At 32.6% G+C, this 20485-nt stretch overlaps 2 protein-coding genes across 3 annotated transcripts in view; one reads left to right on the forward strand and one right to left on the reverse strand.

The window, feature by feature from the left end:
* LOC123711300 (protein O-mannosyl-transferase TMTC1-like) overlaps nt 1-20485 on the forward strand; it is a 98180-nt gene that overhangs the window by 29408 nt on the left and 48287 nt on the right. For both annotated transcript variants that reach the window (XR_006753931.1, XM_045663817.1), the window contains exon 2: nt 16209-16541. Coding sequence is in view for 1 of the 2 variants with exons in the window: in XM_045663817.1 (XP_045519773.1) it covers nt 16216-16541 (326 nt within the window). In the remaining variant the exon portion in view is untranslated. The remainder of the gene's footprint in view (nt 1-16208; nt 16542-20485) is intronic.
* On the reverse strand, nt 10130-13835 carry LOC123711301 (chymotrypsin-1-like). Its single transcript, XM_045663818.1, has 5 exons — nt 13790-13835; nt 11936-12062; nt 11400-11652; nt 10786-10929; nt 10130-10330 (listed from the first exon to the last, which is right to left on the reverse strand). Exons 1-5 carry the CDS (start codon nt 13833-13835, stop codon nt 10190-10192), a joined length of 711 nt encoding a protein of 236 aa, XP_045519774.1. The 3' UTR covers nt 10130-10189.

The raw sequence follows: 20485 nt of genomic DNA on the forward strand, positions 1-20485 counted from the left end.
TATTTGCAATAGAAAAAAATATTAATACTACATACTAATATTGTAAAGAGATTTGTATTTTTGCATGTTGTGACAAGAATAGTGACAAGGATACGAATGAGTTTGTGGACTCAGTTTCCGCACTTGGACTCTCAAAAGGGCCGTTGTGAGTAGGAGAGAATATGAGAAGCAGCTTACGAGTCGGATATACAAGGCAAGATGTCGTCGGATCGGGTAGGCCTTGTCTTATACATTACTGGAACTAATCCAGGAGAAGGGAAGAGTCAAAAGTACCACTCACCGATTAGCATGCATGGTGGTCATGAAAGTCGATGAAGCTTATTAGAAGAGAGTTATGTTGGAACCATAGCAGTCAGCCGAGCCCAAACTTCGTTATATTTTCTTTTCTTATTCAGGTGCCACTTTAGTACTAAAGGTTGGTTGCTAACAACTTGTGCCGGGTATCGTGCGCTAGACTAAACAGTTCTTTGACGGACTGCAACCAGCCCGTCTCATTATAAGCTGTAACAAGCCTTATCGATGATGACGCAAAACATTTCCGATATATGCGACTTTCAGTTTTAATAGTCGGCATAATTTTCGCATCGTCCCGAGTCTTTGAAGGACTTTTTCATTCGACATTAATTGGATCCAGCTGAATCATACGAAGGAAGCACCACATCTCTAAAGCTTTAAGGCGCCTATTAAAAGACTAAACAACTATTTGCGGAGAAATATAGCGGTTTTAATTATACCAGTTTTACAATCGTATATTGCCACTTCGTAGCCCTAGCTTTTCTAGAAGAATATTTAGATACTTAAAGACATCCAGATTTTCTAACCCTAAGCTTATACATCTATTGATCTTTATATACGCTAAACAATTTACTCTTATTGTAAAGGGAAACGTAAATAAATTATCATGTCCTAAACACAATTTCCGATCAAGAAGAAAGCCGATTCCCTACTTTCCTATGCAAAATACCAATCTAATATATAAACAATTTTGGTGCCACTGAATGTTGATATTCGTAAAGTACTAATAGTAAATAAACTAAAACGGAAATGTGACGTAATCTAATCAGTATTTGATCGTATGCGTATTGATTGTTATAATAACATCCTTCTACCTAACAACGTTCAATAAATAAAAATTGGAGTGATGTTTTGTGACAATTTCATTCCCATCTTATTGCTACCAACGTTCCTTTGAATATTAATGAGAGTTTTTATACAGCCTTCAAAATATCATTATTTATTCACGGCCTCGGATTTGGATGTTATTAATTCGAATTTATTTACTTCTTTTAATGGGGAATTTTGTCGTGACTTGACACATTTCAATGCATAAATTATTTATTTCGATAAGGGTCAGAGATGTTTGAAGTGTTAGAATGATGTTTATGTAATATAATTAGTATGAAACGTGGATTAAAGAATTTTATCACTAACGTGAGATACGAAGTGAAACGTTCCATATGCAGTGTGTGTATTCTTCCTAATTTTTTAAAATATATATTGTTATAGACATTCAGTGGGTGCTTACTAGTTATAGTATATAATACTTCATCTTAAGTCGTTACTTCTTTTCATAATAGGTGATTCTTGGCTTAAATAAGTATATAATATTCTTTATTTTTTAAATAAGATTGTTGACTGTATAGCTGAATATTTAGTTATAAAAGTAATCTTTACTTAAGGCCTAGTATATTACAAAGGAATATTAATTGGTTTAGACTCTTTCGACCTTTATATCGACAAAGTGCATATTGATCAATTCTAATTAAACGGGTTATTATTAAGAAATATAGAAATTGTTAATGTAGACCCCTATTCAATGTCGTTATAAGGTAACGTTAGAAAAGAATTTAAAAGTGTAGTAATATCTACTCTACCTTGCTCTAATTTCATTTAACAAAAAAATATTGTATTCTTTTCCCAGTTGTGTAAAGACATTTTTGAAAAGCTTAACACAGTCGAAATCTATTAACATTTTATTTATTTATCGTCATTATGAATGATTGTCCAGTCCTTATTTTTTGTCCAGGTTAGTTTATTTCGCTATTGCAATCTAACCGAGCTTCTTGTGTTTGATTTCCAACACATGTTCGAGGTCCTAAATAACTCCATCTCACTAAGGCAACATCAGTCTTCGGGTTTTTTCGCCATCAGGTGGGGCATCAGTACGAACCTTGTACATGTCCCAACCACTTAAGGCGGCTGAATTTTTCGAATTGGACGATGTGGCGAAGTATGCTAAAAGGATCATCGTATATCGCCTAAGACCGTGGTTTAATACCACGGGGCAATGCTTCTGAAAAGTATTGCTAATTATTGATTAAATTCAAATCCTTAAGGGTTCTTACGTCTGTCTAATTTTGTAAAGCCAAATAATTCATTATGCAAATCTGTCAAAAGTTGATTGAACGCAACCTTGTACAGTCGCGATCACAATTGTATAATGAATAATTTTATTAGCGCTGGGAAAATTCAATAGTAAATGTTTGCCAGTTGTTAAGCCTATACATCTGTACTTAATAATGCCGGAGTGACGGAAGGGAACAATTGTTTGCGTTGAGTTTGTTTTTGTTTTTCTTACGTTCATTTGTCGCGGTGTCGTTCTTTTAGATATTTTAATTGCGACATTTGAATTAAGAAGAAAAATGAGTTATAAAATGTTCATGTTAGCTGGTAACTACATATGTTAAAAAATTAGAAAATATATAAGCGTCAGACAAGCGAGCAAGAGTGCCATCATGTGTAATCTACGCTTTCCAATGCAGTGAATATTGTTTTTTTTAATCAAATGTGTATTGCCAATGGTTAAATAACATATCAATAACATAAAATCTAAATCTTATAAAATTCAAAAACACTAACAGAATAGAAAGTTAGTGGTTTTATTTTCTGTTTCACGTAAATTTTAAATTCGTTTTCAATTTTAGTCTGTGTCATTTATTTGGTATTTTGTTGCTAATGTATAACTAAAAATATTATAAATTACAATTGTTCCATATATTGGTATTTAATTTAAACTAAACATTTTCCAAAATGCCTTGTTTCACATTTAACACATATTTAATAAAATATAACGATTATTGTTGCTGAGATCGCAAAAATTATTGATTCAATACACGAAATCTACGCGAGTGAAGGTAGTAACTAAATATGAATAGTCTTTAATATTCTCAATATAAAATTTGAGGAACATAAAAAAAATTAAAAGCCCTATTAAAAGCGTAGACAAAGTCTTAAAGATTGCTTCTGGATAAAGCAAAAAGTGTAAAAGAAAGGACATTGTGTTGCAACAATGCCGCATTGAAAGAGTTACATCTTTTCAATTATGTAGCGTTCAATGTATCGCCTTTAATACAATGGATCGTTTTGTTTATTTCTTCTTGGACACGATGTAACAAAGAGATGCAGAAGCTTCCTTTTATGAAAAATGGGTTAAAGGTACTGTAATAATAACGGCAATGCAATTTAGGTTTAATTGCGATGTTATCATATGAATTTTCAAACAAATGAACGAAATATACGGTATTTGCTTTAACCACACAACGCGATAAAACCTTTCACTGTTATGTACGGCCAAAGTACGTTTAGGAAAGAAATATTAGATATTTTCCGCATTATTAAATTAGAAAAGAAATAAAATTCTGAAGACTCACCTGAGGTAAGTGATACCGCCTCCCAAAGATACTTAAAGATAACCACCCCGCAAGTGGTCACTTAACACACCTCAAATATAATATAACATTTTTACCAAACACACAAGTGTTCTTTTAATTTATTGCTATACCATGCATAGAAATATTCCACACTTTAAAATTTAGTTACATAAAATGCCATCTTTTATTCCCGTGAAAATTGAATTCGTAAATGAATCGGTATTTCAAAGTTCTCTCCATTTTCTCCAATTTGGTCTCCTCTTATGTAACTGGACTGTATTAGAAAAAATCTTTAGGTAATATTTTGATTGTAGAAATAAATTCCTATTTATATTCTATCTTAAGGAATTATTTTTTAACCAATTTTTAATAAGAGATTTAGGAAAGACAAATATAATTGACGGAAAAAGAGAGTAAGTCAAGCAAAATTAACGATTAATGGAGACTAGGCACAAAAACGAGAAAGCACGAATTAATTTTTAACAAAAATAGGACCTGCAGATAAATTATTGAAGATATGATGACGCCAGCATTGTTGACGTCATAAAATAAAATGTTAGCACAAGCCGTTTAATTTCGACATTAGAGTCTACTTTTTAAAGGCTTCTGTTTGTTTCGACCGCTCAATGAAGGCCGCACCGACCAATGAATAGAAACCCGAATTATCAAATATCAAAGGTAACCTTAATATTCATTGTCCATAAGTTTAAAAGTTATGATAACATACTTTTAATAATAAAAATGACTAGGTTATTATTATTATTAAAAGATTATTATTATTAAAAATTCACTATTTTCACCCACTCACTAATGGTGGATACCATTGCGTTATTCATTTATAGATCTAGCAACATTGACATACAAAATAAACCTCTAGTATTATTTATTTTTGACAAAATTTTACTTTGTTGATATTTAATAATAATGCCAAAGGCAGCTGACACTAACGCCATTGTTCCGATACTAATAATATTGATTACAAAATTACAATTACTATTGACTACCAAATAGTCGTTAATTTGTTGATCTATCAACATTGCCAATCGAATAAACCACAAGTATTAACGGTTATAAACTGATTAGACTTTGACATTGTTACTCTCTCTCTTAAATCGGCAGCTCATGTCTGAACATCGTGCTCAGCAACGAAGCATCTAGAGCGGACTATCTGCTTCCATCGGTTTCTGTCCAGCGCCTTTCTTATGACAGTGTACAGTTTTGAGGACGATGAGTCTTTCATTCTTTGTTTTGATCGGTCCATCTGTTTGGTGAATGGCCACGTGATCTTTTGCCTTCTGTGTTACCAACCATGATCAGTTTCTCCAAATTCTCATTGCCTCTGCGCCATGTTCCCCATCTTCCTGTATGGAGTACCATACAGTAAGATGGGGAACACTAGAGCCCGTATGAGTCTTATTTTGGTTTGGTTTTGATACCAAGTCCTCTTTTCTTCCAGATGTTGCCTAAACGTGTCATGGCATCTTTAGCCATGCCGATTCGCCTTTTTATTTCGGGGACAGAACTGCCGTCATTAGAGATTTGTTGTTCTGTAATTCCCACAGTCTTTTGATAAACACCTTAGTATAAACACCGATTCTGTCTAGTCTTTTGGCCACCATCCAGATAGCCTTTGTACCACCAACCTAGGTTTTTTTTATATTTCGGCTGTAACAGCATCTTTGCTCTGGTGATTTATTGCACTTAAGAGCTTTGATGGCATGCTCAATTTCAGATGACAGTATATCGGGCTCTTCTGTTACCCATGAGTTACTCCTGCCAATTCCTTCAGCGTCATATAGCTCTAGGCAGTAATTCTTCCAGCGGTCTAACACGTGAACGTATAGTTATTAAAATATTCTACCCACTTATGGATCCGCTTAAAGGAATAATCTAAATGGATTGACAACTTAACCGTTTCCATAACATTTTCTCACCTTTATCGGAATCTAGAAGATTTTTTATATAATAATTTAATTGAATGATTTATGATTTACACTACGAACTCGGATAAATAACAACACCTCTGTTACTATAAAATATGTCTGCTTATTCAACGGTTAAATTGGTATTGAAATGGTTTCACGTTTGAAATCATTTTGTTTTCATTCACAAGTTACATGCATTGAAATAACAGACTGGAAAGGCATTTCAGTAGCTGTGTTGAATCAAATAGGAACTGTAAAAATACGCATGGTGGTATCGAACAAACAATCAAATTAATTTGGTTTCGCCAAAACGCGTATTCGGTTATTAGAATGATCAATGGTATGTGATATAGGATTATATAAGCTTGCCAATTTACTCGGTTGAAATTCCTTTACAAGAAGTATCAAATCGTCTATTTTGATAAATAATATTTAATTAACGAGTTTAAAAATATCCATTATACAAAATATAATATTATACAAAAACAAAACCTCCAGCTCTAGCAAATTAATGTTCTTTGTATTTAACAATCGCTCATACGGTGAAGGTAAAAACATCGTGAGGATGCCGTAGACATATAAAAGTCACAAAACAAATCTAGGTCTATACCCATAGGCTGCAAGCTTCAACAGCAGTGCTCTGTGCCACACCCGATCGAAGGCTTTCGCTATTCCAAACTTACCGCCAGCGCCACCCTTTCGGAATCAATTGGCTCTGCACACCTATGTGTATACAATGAGGTCACCAGCTGAGCGACCATGGCGAAAGCTGTACCAATAATCGCTAATCAGCTGGTGGCCCTCTAGATACTTCAGGAGATAGCCGTTAATAATGCTTATTATTTTGGAGAACAAGGAGGTTATAGCTTTTGGGTGATAGTTGGTAGGATCAGAGCGATCGCCTTTTTAGGGATCGGATGTATTGAAGCGGGCTTCCAGCACTTAGGGACAATGCCGAGGGAGTATAGATACCGGAACAGGTGCATTAAGACCAGGGTCAACTCAGGAGAATGCCGCACAATTAGGGGAATGCCGTCAGGACTGCTCAACTTATGGATGTCCAATGAAGATAAAGCTTTGCGGATAGCACGTTGCCGGAATATAACTTCAGGCATCTTAGTATCACACCGCAATAATGTCGGTGGTTCTTACATCCAAAGTGGAGTTCGAATCAAAGAGACAGCCTAGAAGATCGGCCTTTTCCTTCACGGTGTGGGCCAGTAATTTATCCTCCTGTGCAGTGGTGGAATGGAGGGCTGACAAAAATTTCATAGGACAGCTTTGGCAAGAGACCAAATCTGGCAATGTGCTGTGACTTTACCTTAGCAATTTCCCGTTTGAACTACCTGGAGGCTGAGTTGCATGCATTTTTACGTTCGACGATAGTAGCATCACAGGATTTAGAGCATTCTGGCTTACGACGCAAGTCCGACTTGCAAGAACGTTTACATCAAGGCTGGTATCCGCTACTGGCCGGCACAGTAGGTATATCACGGAACAGGCATTATTATTATTTTTATTATGTTTTAGTTACTCGCTGACCGATTTATATATTAGGCAAATAAGTATGCTTAAAGACTAGACAACAATTAAAAGAAGCTGCATCAATTAAACCATTTTAAAATAAGGCTTAAATGCTAATAACCTTTTTCCAGAAACCAGATTTCACTAAATATAACCTACTGAGCTTAGCTTATTTTTGAACCGCGAAACATCTTTAAGTATCGAAAATGAAAGTGAGTGACATACGGAAAAAAATACTTGTTTCTGCTATACGTGTTGATAATTGTCTTGTTAATTTTTATTTGATTGATGATTGATGTACATTTTATTTCAGTACAGTATCGAGCACTAGGACGATATATAGTCCATGATGTCAATATTCGCAATTTTTATTTCAAATAGCCAAAAAGGAAAATAAGCTTTAGATAATACGTTGATCCTTTTGTATCTTGAAAACGTGGTATTGTTATATGAAATGCGCAGTCTTCAAATATTCAAAGCCGGCAATACCGCGAGTAACCACGTTTTGTGCCACAAATTCGAGTTATTTATATTTAGTGCTTCGAGTTCCAATTTTTTCCCCAAAATAATATATTTGGAGCACGTTCAGCGCGGAGTGGGCCAGACGAAAATTCATAACCGATATTGCGGCTGTATTGAAAATAGATTAAAGTTGGATTTTTGCTTGACACAATCTAGAACAATGTTTTAGGAAAGTTGATTAGTTGTAACAGAATGCGTAACAAGTTTTTATTGAAATGGTACTTGGTAATATAAACAGTTTTTATGCAGTTGATTTGTTAATCTTGAACCCTCAAGGTTCCTGCATAAATTATTAAGGGTCTTCCAAGGAGACCATATTTTTTAATAAAACTTTTTTCGGTTTTTGTTGTTATTATACTCAGGAATAGTTTAGTATTCCAAAGGTTTTTGTAACTTTTGGAAATATAAATAATGCAAAGCTTTTTCCAATATTATCATAGATTTATTTTTTGCTTCATAGTATTTAATACAAACATTACAGGCCACTCCATGAATTTTAATTCATGAAAATTGCGCTAAAATATTCAATGGAGAGTGGCAGAGCTTATGATTCTATTAACATTGTGTACAAGCAGTCTGCATTTGTAATGTGCGAAGTTCTAACTAAATATTTTGCGAAATTCCAGGAATATTTTTAAAAAGGGCTATGTAAATATTCAAATTGAGTTAAATATGTATGAGCATAGCGGGTTGTTACATGGTTTGTTATTAGATTTGTTTACTTAAAAAAATAAAATTATCAGATTTTAAGGAGTTACACACTACATTTAAATGCAAAACCATACTTGAGAATAATTTAATTTGGGCATAACTTTACAGAGAACTTTTATATTACTGATCGGAAAAAATACATAGTAATAAGAAAGTTTTTTGACATAGAAGTTGTTTAATAAAATTTTAGATACAATTATTGATTCAAAAATAAAAACTGAAATGTAAAATTAAACAAACGAAAAATTAATATTAAAAAACAATGTTGAAATTTAAATTATATATAATTGCATTATTGTACATCTTGTAGAAATTATACAACAATGATTATATATTATATTTAACATAGTAGATAAGTAGGGACAAAGGGAGTTTTTTAGTGGAATGCGTGCGTGTGTCGTCTTGGGTTCAAATTGTATTTGATTTAGTCTACCCCACGTAGACTCCACGTAGCAGAGTTTCGACGAGAAGTACCTGGCCAGCCAGTGTAAAGATTATACCCAGTGCTGTCGTCCGCAAGCTATGAATGTTGCTAAGTTGCAACATATCATTTATATGCAGAAGGAATTGGGGATTCGGATTGGGGATTGGACACAGCCTTGTGGGACCCCAGAGGTCAAGGGTTTAAGATCGGAACATATGACATGTTCGATCTTGATGATGATGAAAACCTTAATGGTCCGAACCGCCAGAATGCGTTTCTCGGGAGGCAATATTATTATATATAACCACGCACTTAGTCCTTAATAATAAACATTATGAAAATAATTTACAATACTATTAATATCGTTGAGTTGACACGAAATATTTTGAGTACTCTTCATAATATTAATGAGGTTCTCGCTTCAGTGGCGCGCGCCTGTAAATTCGTCAAGAGCGGACATTTTCGTTAATTATATTTTATTACCTCATATTCACATGAGCCAATTATCCAGAAGTTTACATTAAAGTATATTTTATGTGGAAGTTGGTATGTTGATAACATATTTATGTGACGTATCTGGTAAAAATACAGTTTAAAATAGTCTTAATCAAGCGAAGATGAGTTATCATACTTATATTGCGTCCGAGTACCCGAATGTAACCCAACAATCAAAATTACATCTCGTGATATGGCATCATCGTGGGCACGCAAATCCCCTTTAAGACTAGTATATGTATGTCGCGTACTAGCGGTGTCCCTATCAAATCTTAAACGTTACATAAGCAGATACGAAAGACCCATAAGATCCAAATTTTTGTATTTTGTATCTAAACTATCGATTATGGCTCCACTGGCGGAGGGCTTGAACATTCACAAAAATATGCTTCCTTCTTCATATACAAAGTGTGGACTTGATACCTTATTACATAAATTGTAAGTAATTGTAATAACCTTTATAAATTTGTATTTAATAATCAAAATAAAAGTAGCTTTGAATAATATTTCTATTTTTTTCTTGTGTACAGATATCAACGTTACTATAATGTTCCTATTTTCCAGATAAATGCCGTGTAATCGAGGAATGCATTTATTTGACATTCCATTAGCCACGAACATCTCTCGAAGAACAGACGTGTGTCTGAACGTTTCGTATCTAGAGCCTTCTGTAAAATGCAAATATCTGGTATTGCTTAAATGAAATATGTTTTCGTACTTGGTTTTTACAATACTATCATACTTATATGTACTTATATACTTTAGGCAATAAATAAACGACAGTTATTTTATATGCAATCTACTGTAGGTATTTTTTTAAATCTAGGAATATCAATATTGGCATTGTTGGCATATGGTCCCATGAGCAAAAAATACAAAAATTTTCATTTAATTTAATTAACAACATCAACATTAATTTTTCATTTACACTTGTAGCACTACTTATTGTTAGACATAGTATTCTTAATCCAGCTCTTATATTTGTAAACTCTGTTATGAAGGGCTGGAAGGTTTCCAAAGAACTGATTGAGTATACCTACTAGCTTGTTATTCTCAACTAATGGACCACCGGCGTCACGCTGTAAATATTAATTTTTTTGTTAAAAAATTTAATTTACTTCTCTACTGAGAGTTTTTATACATTAACAGTTATTTAGTTATTCAAGATTAATCTAAAAAAACACGTTTATTTGAAAACATCTTCTTTCGTTCTTTTAGGTCGGTCGAAATGGTTTGTGATTAGTTAGACATTATTTAATGGACGACTCAGTCAGTACATACTCAGACACATACACATAGTTAATACATTTTTAATTAGTAGCCCCAAACTTTAATTTATGTCTCGTAGTATTGAATATTTGGAAAAAACAAAATTTGTTTACCTAAAAAAATTTAATTTGTTACAAATTGAACCCTAGATATCTAGATATTCTAGTAGTTTCGTATTATGCATTACCAAATGTGTCTCGGGGGAGTATTAGTTAATGCATAGACTTACAAGATATTAATAATACAGATTTTCAAAAATACTCACGAAATAGTCGGCATCACCGACGAAATCCGACTTATCTTCCGAACAAAGGTTAAATTCGTTAAGGAAACCATAGTACCTTTTACATTTCTTGTTATTTATAGCAGTAACATATTTCTCTTGTAAGTTGTTGGTTCTAAATTCATCCTGAAAGAACATTTTATTGCTTCAAATATTTATCTAAGAATATATCTAATGCTGACGTCATGCGTTCATATCATGTCTATCATCAAAGGGTTTTTCTTTTTATACACAACTAACACATGTACAATAAGCAAAAGAACTAAATGTTAAAATACTTTTAAAATATTAAAACTGTATGTATTTATTACCATCATTTTCAGAATAGCTGGCATAAGTTATTTGTAATAACTAAAAAGGCCAAGCATTGTTTATTATTTTTAGTTATATATTAGTTTTTTTAATAAGGTATTTCGAACCCTGCGCTCCTAGTAAGGTAAACCTAAATATAAATTTGAAGAATTCATTTTTTATTTACTAACGTTAATAGCTCAGATACTTTATATCATCTCAGATATAAAAATCATATATATAAAAAAATATTGTTTTGCCTGAAACCAAATCCTAAAACTTAAGAGTATGAACATTTAAATTACATTTGGTGTTTTCCAGCCTGTGACCACCATATTAGCACCTTCCTTAGTGTCAGATTTGGGTGGATGTATAGCTTTAACCTGGGATCCAAATCTGATAGCCTTATCTAGTTTTAATAGAGCCATATTATATTTGATAATCACGCTTGTATTATATTTTGGGTAGTAAAATTTTTCAGAGACTGAGTAGCTATCCCCAGGTCCGTTTAACTGGTTTGTGCCAACGACAACGTGTAGCTTTGCGTCTTTGTGTTGTCTAGAATGATAAAATTTGGTAAGTAAAGTCAATAGACAAATCAAAGTCAAAAATCTTTCCTGATACAAACTTTAGTTTCCGAGACATTTCGAAATAGTTAAAAATTTAAAAGAATTAAAAACCATCGCAAAGCAACTGAAATATTATTTAAATTTAATTTGCTACGAAGATCAATTATGCATACTATGTACAGATAAGTGTGCCTCGGCCCTCGGAAGAACAAGTAAAGCGACCCTACGTTTCATCTTATGATAGTTAGACTGTATGAGTGAGTACTACTTACTCTATCAAGATATGAGCGACCGTGGCGATCCATCTCTCGCTAAGGATTGCTCCTGAACAAATGTGGCCCTTATCGGTCCTCACAGATGCATGATAAGGAACGGGTGTTGTCACGTCTTTTGCCGAAGCTTTAACAAATAATTACTGCTTAAAAAATTGTTTTATGACGAAACAAAAAATCTTGGGTATACTAGCTTATTTAAAATGGACGTATCACACTTTGCCTACATTTGGATTCAATGTCATTGGTTAGAAACATTGCCAATGAAAACTTTTTTAATTTCAATTTTAGAACTCTTTAGTAACCTTAACAATATACTACATATTGTTTTCATTTGTCATTTGTTTTTGCGAATTGGCGGCAAATCTAAAACTCTTGTTACACGTGAAAATGTACCTAATGCGAGAAAATTTTCGATCAATGATTTATTATGACTTTCGTTGTGGGCTTACTCAAGAACAAAGCTATGATAGGCTGCAATTAGCATTTCTTAATGAAGCCCCATCTCGTGCCACTATTTACGATTGGTTTAACGAGTTTAAGCGTGGACGTGGAGCAATCTCAATGATGATCAGCGCGAGGGACGTCCTTTAACAGCGACTACTGTAACATCAGTGCTGTGCGACGCATGATAGAGATAAATAGAGAATAGAGAAGATAAGAAAGTAACCTATCAGCAGATACGGGCAAACCTAGGCATTGGTATGCGTCAAGAAGCTGTGTACCAGATGGATTTCCCATACTTTAACCAATGACACAGGTGATGAAAGTTGGATATATTGCTACGAACCCCTAAACCAAAGGACAATCAGCTCAGTAGGTGTTTCCTTTCGGGGATTGGCCAACTAAGGTAAAGAAAGGAAGAAGTCAAGGAAAAAATATGATTGCCTCATTCTTTGATCGAAAAGGTCATTTCGCGACACTTATGCTAGAAGATGGAAGGACAGTTACTGCAGACTGGTATGTCCATCGCTGTTTTCCTGTTGTCTTGGAAAAAAATCGTCAGCAGCGCCCTCGAAGCAGAGTCCTCCTTTACGACGATAATGCTTCAGCGCACTCCGCAAAACGGACTGTTGAATATTTGACTATGGCAGGTGTCGAGATAATGAGTCATCCGCCATACAGTCCTGAACTGACGCCCTGCGTCTTTCATTTACTCCCAAGAACTAAAGATAAAATTCGAGGTATTCGCTTTACGAGCCCTAAAAATGCGGTAACATAGCGTTCGAATATGCCATGCCTATGTAAGAATGGGCCCACTGCATTTCCCAGTGGTTCCATCGAAAGCGACGATGTGTAGAGAGGAACGGAGATTACTTCGAAAAACAATAAAAGAATTGGCAACTTTCTACATTAAGCCGTTTTTCATTTTCATAACATTGTCAGTGTTACCTATGTATAATCTGCTATTCATGGTAATTGTACTCATAATCACTTATAAAATCAATATTAATATCTATTAACCAATTGAATGTATGTGGTTACCTTAAAATATAGAAAATTAAGACATAATACGATTGAGTAGGCTTTTAAAATCTAAGTAATTTAAGGACTGAATTTGTTCGTGATTTATTTATTTACCTCTAAAAATATACAATTGCGAATGCCAGTTAAGTGTAATTTTCAGCCTCTGATAATATATATTGAGACAACCGGATACAATCTTTGATATAAAGTAATTTGGGAACATTAAAAAAAATTTTTTTTACTTAATGTCGTGACAGTGTGGAATTAGTGAAATATTAAGACTTGAAACGTTCACAAATTTTCTTTGTAACTATTAAAATGGTAGTAAAGAAATATTATTTAGCATAATGAAGACTAGTAACTTTTAAATAAATGTTTAAAACTCACCAAAGAAATTCAAAAGAATAACACCTATTACTGCAATAGAATACATTTTAATGTTTTTAATGCCTTGTACATCGTTTTATATCTACACGGTAAAAAAATAATAAGGCACTATATATAGTCTCAAAAATATAAAATTAATTTTCCCGTTTTCTCGTGATTCTTATAAATAGAATATAACAATTTATATTCATATAGTTTCATGTATTTACAGCTTTAATATATATAATATCATAATAAAGAGAATAATATGGAGCCACTTTCATCTACAATTATACATAAAAAATAATAGATTGCTATGCCTTTCTATTTCAATTATGTTGGCGTCGTTTGGGAGTTGAAGATATTAGCTTTATTTATAATATTAACCTTGGTTTACGCAACGATTACATTTAAATTAAATTTATATTTACTCAGCTCCTTATCAATCGTGGCCAGCGAGAGACTGCTGTATCTTGTTGATAGATAAATATTGGAGATTAGTCTACTGAAATAACGCCATCTACTGTGGCAATTTGCGTGTTTATAACACTGAGTTTAAAACTTTTACATTGATGAATAATTGTATCCACTTCTATCAGTATCCACACTAACCGTAAGTATTATATTGATTTGTATAAAATCGATTTATTGACAGTAAATTGCGATTATTTTTTTAAATTATAACATTGTAAACTTAAGTTTATTCGTATATAATTATAATCTCAAGGTTAGTATTAATTCGGTTTTAAAGAAAATTTTCCATTACCATTACCAAAAGTCATTAAATGGTTTTGTTATAGTAACTAATTACCTTCATTTCATTAAAATAAATGCCATTTGAACATTAACATATTTTTTCATTTTGAATCATAATTTTAATTAATTTTTGTTATATACAGGAGTAAAACTTAACGCATCCGATCTAGGATAAACTATTTTTTTTATGTAATAGGAGGCATATGAGCAGGAGGCTCACCTGATGTTAAGTGATACATCCATTGACACTCACATTGCCAGAAGGCTCGCAAGTGCGTTGCCGGCCTATTAAGAATTGGTACGCTCTTTTCTTGAAGGACCCTAAGAAAAGAGTTTAGGGCTCCATTTATGACCGTCAGGGATCGTGCTTAGTCACGTTTCTGAATCTTACCCGAAGTTCCAACTATCCTTTACATTGTATAGCTTTTTTTGAGATCGAGGCATACAAATACTACTTATGATATATTTTTATATTATTTTATAATATCGCCATATCGCTTACCACTTGAATAGCGTCAATTATTAACTAAAGAATAATCATGGCAAACACAATTTTGTTGATCTTTTACTGCCTGTTAATGAGACAAACTTAGCATGATATAATCAATATAAAAATCAATACTAAAATTTGCATAATTCTGGGATAATTTTCTTTCTTGGAGGACTTATTAGTATATTCAATAATATTATAAGTCTATTTGTATATCACTGTAACGGATAAGTAATTTTAAAAGATAGCCTCTAGGCTTCTCGTGTCCTTCTACGTCCGTCTTCTTCTACGTTTTAGAGCAAGGCGGCATCAACCATCGATCTATATGGGACCTTCTATAAAATCTGTTTTTGAAGTCTAGTCAAATAAAATTATATATTAATCTATTTCTATCCAACGTGAAATGAATAGATTATTAATGACGGAGGTCGTTCTATATGTGTCATGTTTGTGGAACGCGCTGTGGATTGCTTTTGTTGGTGTTAGTAATGAAAAGAATTGGAACTAATTTCTAGAACGAACTATTGTGGTATGGAAAATATTTATCGGTTCGCATTGCTTCTAACTGGAGCAAATTCAGCAAAATATGATTATATATTATAAGATTATTCTAAGACATGATGTCTATGATATGATATATAATTACGTAAGTAAAAATAACAAGAATATTTGAATATCAAAGGCTGAACCAAGCTACTGTGTATGTTAATTGCAACTGTGATTTGAAGAGACTAAATAATGTATTCCTAATACAGAATAATTCATATTACCCTACGATCGTGACTGTTTTGTTTAAAAAATCTTATTTTAATTATTGTTTTTAGTAATAAAAATTTGTATTTTAAACATAGTTGTGTCTATGTATATATATTTTTTTCATTGTATAAAACCGATTAACACACTTTTTTATGAGAGAATTTAATAATAAAAAATATAAAAAAACAATTAATATTCTAATAAAAGCAAATAAAACGTAATCCTGAGAAGTAACTTAAAAAATAATAGTGGGCGCTAAGATTTGATAACTTTTTAATTATCTTATGGGTCCGGGCTGGACTGGGCTCTGTATCTTTTTCGTGATGATTTGTTTTTTAACCGGCAAGCAGCCTACCGCACCTGACACAAGCTGTCGATTTTTTAGGTTTAGATGCCCGTCCCAAATTTTTTGTATCATGTATTTTTTTGTTGTTACAGATTACAAATGTGCAGATGTAGGAACGTCACTGTAAACAAAACCAGCCCCAAAATGAAACGCCGCTTACCGCCAGTGAGGGAAGATATACCCCAACATAGTATGTGCAACAGTGACTTAGTTGTGTATACTATGGTGACTGCTACAGCGGTACTCAGCTATATCAACAGTCTTAATGGTGATTTTGTTCATGACGATATACCTGCTATAGTGACGAATAGTGATGTGACGGGGAGTAGCCTGAAACAGCTGTTTTTGGATGACTTTTGGGGTACACCGATGGTTGATCCGTACAGCCATAAATCTTATAGGCCGCTGACAACACTTTCTTTTAGGTGAGTTATAGTGTACTTTTATGATAAAATAAATCGTACAATTTACATTTCTTACAAAATATATATGCAATAAATAGTATTAAGTTTACTTTGTTCTGTGCAAGAAATAAATAGTTTTTTTTTAATTTTTTTTTATTACAGTTTACTTTTAATAAAATAAAATTAATACAATGCTACATTTATGCGAGTACTACACATATATTTAACGTATACACTCATTACGTTATCTATATAAATTGCTCTTTACCAGACGAGGTTCTTGCTGGCCGTTTATATCTGTTAAAGTTTGAATTCATTGTTATTACACTAGGAAAGTATTTGACTCATAAATTTAAGTATTCAATGTGTACGTTACTACATACGAAACACATTGTATATTATTATATACAAAATTCATGTTTATGACGTTTATTTATTTATAGGGTAAACAAATGCTTAACAATATTTAAAACATATATATATATACATACATTATTATAAGCTGATTCTTGCCCTAACATAATACATATCACGTATACTTCTTAAATCGAATATATTTGTTGATAACTTAATTTTATTGTAGCAAATAACATGTATTACTTTTACAGTGTATTAGTTTAATACAAAAATATATAAAGCTTATTTGATGTGGTCTCCATTGGCTGCAATACAGTCCTTTAAACGTTGAGGCCAATTATCGATAGAAACACGCACTCTTTCCATGGGAAAATTCTTCACTGCCAATCGTACGGATTGTGTTAGGGACTCCAAATTATCATGGCGTTTAGAGCAAGCCGTAATTTCTAAAACTGACCATAAATCATAATCCAGCGGATTAAGTTCGGGACTAGATGACGGCCAGTATTTAGCTCTGATGAAGTCCGAAACATACGTTTCCAACCAAAATTTTCAAAAAAAAAACCAACGTAGACTGAGCTATATGACCCGGTGTTAAGGAACCCGGAACATGGTGTTGTTAAGGGGCTTCACTACCTTCTCAAGAATGGTATCTTGATACACCTTTGCCGCTGTTTTGATACATTTTTCATAAAAGTATGGCTCAGTTACTCCTTCATAGGTAATACCTCACCTCACCATCCTTAGAGCTTTGAGCATAAATACGGTCATATTGTTTGGTAAAATGTTGCTCAATTGTAAAAAAAATCTCATCCGTAAACAAAATTTATCTGTGACCTCCCTTTGCGTACCGCTTCAGTAGTTGTTTGGGTTTTACCACCATATTCTTTATTTCAGTTATCAGTTAAGAAATGACTAGTACGCTTGTTATAGGCTACAAGACCTATGTCATCTTTTAAAATACGCGTCATGGTTTTAGGTGTTATATTCATCTCCCGATATAAAATCTACAGCTTTCGGACAGGATTTCCTCGAATTCTTCACTTACTGCTTTGACCATCTTTTTCGTACGTACACTTAGTATGGCTAGATCATTTTCGTTTTACGTTTTTCGTTTTAAAAATTGCATTTGGCTCCATACCTACTTTGTGTAATGCAATCACAGCGATTCGGTTCTCTTTATCACCAATTCATTTCAATATCGCAAAATATTGTACAATGTATTGGTGCCAAAAGGTGAGAAAACGCAATGATACATGATATAAAAATGACATATTCCAAATTCAAATGTTACATTTTGTTAATTTTTAATTGTAACAGTATTTATGGCCAGACTTATATATATATATATATATATATATATATAGTATAGCAGTAACAAACCTGAATCTTCTCCCAATTTTACCAAATATAAGCAAAATAATAAATTACAACATACTTGAACATTCGTACAAACCAAACAAGTACCAAGCACGATCCAAACTTAAATTCGAACAGGATTTACACAAATCCTACAAAGTTGGATATCAATTTCATATGAGTTATGCAATTCTAGGAGTCGATTGCTTCCGGAGCGCAACATCTTCACTAACTTTATATAACTAACTATATCCGTATTTGCGTAGTTTTGGGAACTAATAATGATTAATACTGCAGTTTCACTATGACGAGTTTGCACTCGTCGATTGCATATATAAGTTTCCTTTAAGTTTGCGTTAAGTTTACCGTCTTTGTCTTCATTATAAGTACAATCTCCGCGAACGTTTAATGAACTTTAGGCTTTTTTTTAATCTAGGGTTAATCAGCTGTAAAACAAATATGGATTGTTGTTTGTAATGTAAAATATTGTACATAATAAAAAGTGTGAAATGAAATATCATAGATAATACGATCAATTATTACAGACACTAGGCTACAACGACATTTTTAGTTTGTTCTTTCTTTGGGAATTGAACGAATTTCAATGGTTTTATGAAATCATAAAAATACGTTATTTTTAGTTTAAGACAGCTCGGAAATATCGTGTTAGTATAAATTTCTTCTATGAAGAAAAGTTTTCGATCGAAATAGTTTCATTACTTTTATATTTTACGATTTATTCTTTAGTACAGCTTATACTCAAAACCTGAGATAGTGTAAGTTCTACTTACTGATAAAAAACTAAATCAGTCTAATTGCGTCAATTAAATCTTCTCTCTTTCGGTCAATTTGTATAAAATATTGATAGATGTACTTGTACATAGAATGTTTGAATTTAGAATTAAATTTAGTATACAAAAAAATGCAAATCTTATACCGTTTGAAAACATAATACGGTTGATGGGTTGACAACTACTAGGAAACACATAAATGATAATTATATTGATTTTTTAAAGATTTAGTAATTATTTTGTAAAATGAAGTTTAAGTTTTCTACTAGCAGTTTTTCATTAGATTGTTTATCACAAACTGGCTATTATATTTTGGAATTGAAACATATTCATCAGAGTAAATAAAACGAGATATTCGTTCAAATTTTATCTTTTCATTAAAGGGGTGAATCTTTCTCCGGAATGAAATAAATGTGTTTGATATATTAAATTTGGAGTCCACACGCCATGTGATAAATAGAGGCTTCTCCGCACAATTTATGAGCGACTTCTAGACGTTGGAATGAATGTTGAAAACACAACATAATGTGTATTTACCTCTCCTTCCTTCCCTCATAAAATAATAATGTTATCTCACTTGGGTCTATAGGGTAATGATGTTGACAGAATACGAATGTGCCACGAATGTTTGAATATGACATGGCGCTTTTCTTGTTAAACTTTGAAAGATTTGTTAACGTATGTTTTGGTGTTGTTTTATTTTGAACATTTAAGAAACCTATACAAAAATTTCGTGTCTATGGTAAATATTAGGTTGAGGAAAAAATCTTTTCGCATATAAAATATAGTATGTATGAACTTTAATAACATCTCTTTGGCTATACTATTTGTATTTGGCTGGTTTTGGTATCATTAAAAGTTTAAATTTTAAAGAAGATAATTCCAAATTCAAATTAGGAAAATATGTGATTGTTATTTATTTTTCGTACTAAGAATAAGACGCCTAAAGAGAACTAAACCTTTTGAGTTAATAAACCTAGTGTTATGAATATAAGTGCAAGTGCGGTATCTCGGACACATGAACATAGTGTCAAAACATTACAGAACACTCAGACTGTTAATGAACATTACCTTAGTTTAATGCATTAGTATTGTAGAAAATTAAGTCAACATAATATTACTTATTAGCCATAATTATTGTATAGGCTAGATTGTAATTCAAGTAACGTAGCACTCTTTTTTTGTGAACTTTATTGCAATAAATTGGCCTTCTATAAGTTGAGTTATATTCAATCTACTCTTTCTTTAAAGATGCTTTAATGCCAGATAATTGGAATAAGACTTAATAAGTTATCAGATGCCAGATAACTTATTAAATCCAATTCCATGGACTGTGTCTGTGCGTTGTTAAACTACACAGGTACTGAGATATACTTATAAAATCCCTGCATTTTGTTATCAGCTTCCGATACTATCTCGCATACTGTATATTATTATTATGGGTTAAGTCCTATCAAT

Source organism: Pieris brassicae, chromosome 6 (assembly GCF_905147105.1).
Source record: "Pieris brassicae chromosome 6, ilPieBrab1.1, whole genome shotgun sequence".
Classification (NCBI taxonomy): Eukaryota; Metazoa; Arthropoda; class Insecta; order Lepidoptera; family Pieridae; genus Pieris; species Pieris brassicae.

What these genes read in the sequence shown, in the direction of transcription:
- LOC123711301 (XM_045663818.1), bottom strand. Translation starts at nt 13,835, where the DNA reads ATGTATTCTATTGCAGTAATAGGTGTTATTCTTTTGAATTTCTTTG. An exon ending in TATTCTTTTGAATTTCTTTG is followed by an intron (nt 12,063 to 13,789) that starts GTGAGTTTTAAA and finishes TATTTGTTAAAG; the next exon opens with CTTCGGCAAAAGACGTGACA. An exon ending in GTCGCTCATATCTTGATAGA is followed by an intron (nt 11,653 to 11,935) that starts GTAAGTAGTACT and finishes TTATCATTCTAG; the next exon opens with ACAACACAAAGACGCAAAGC.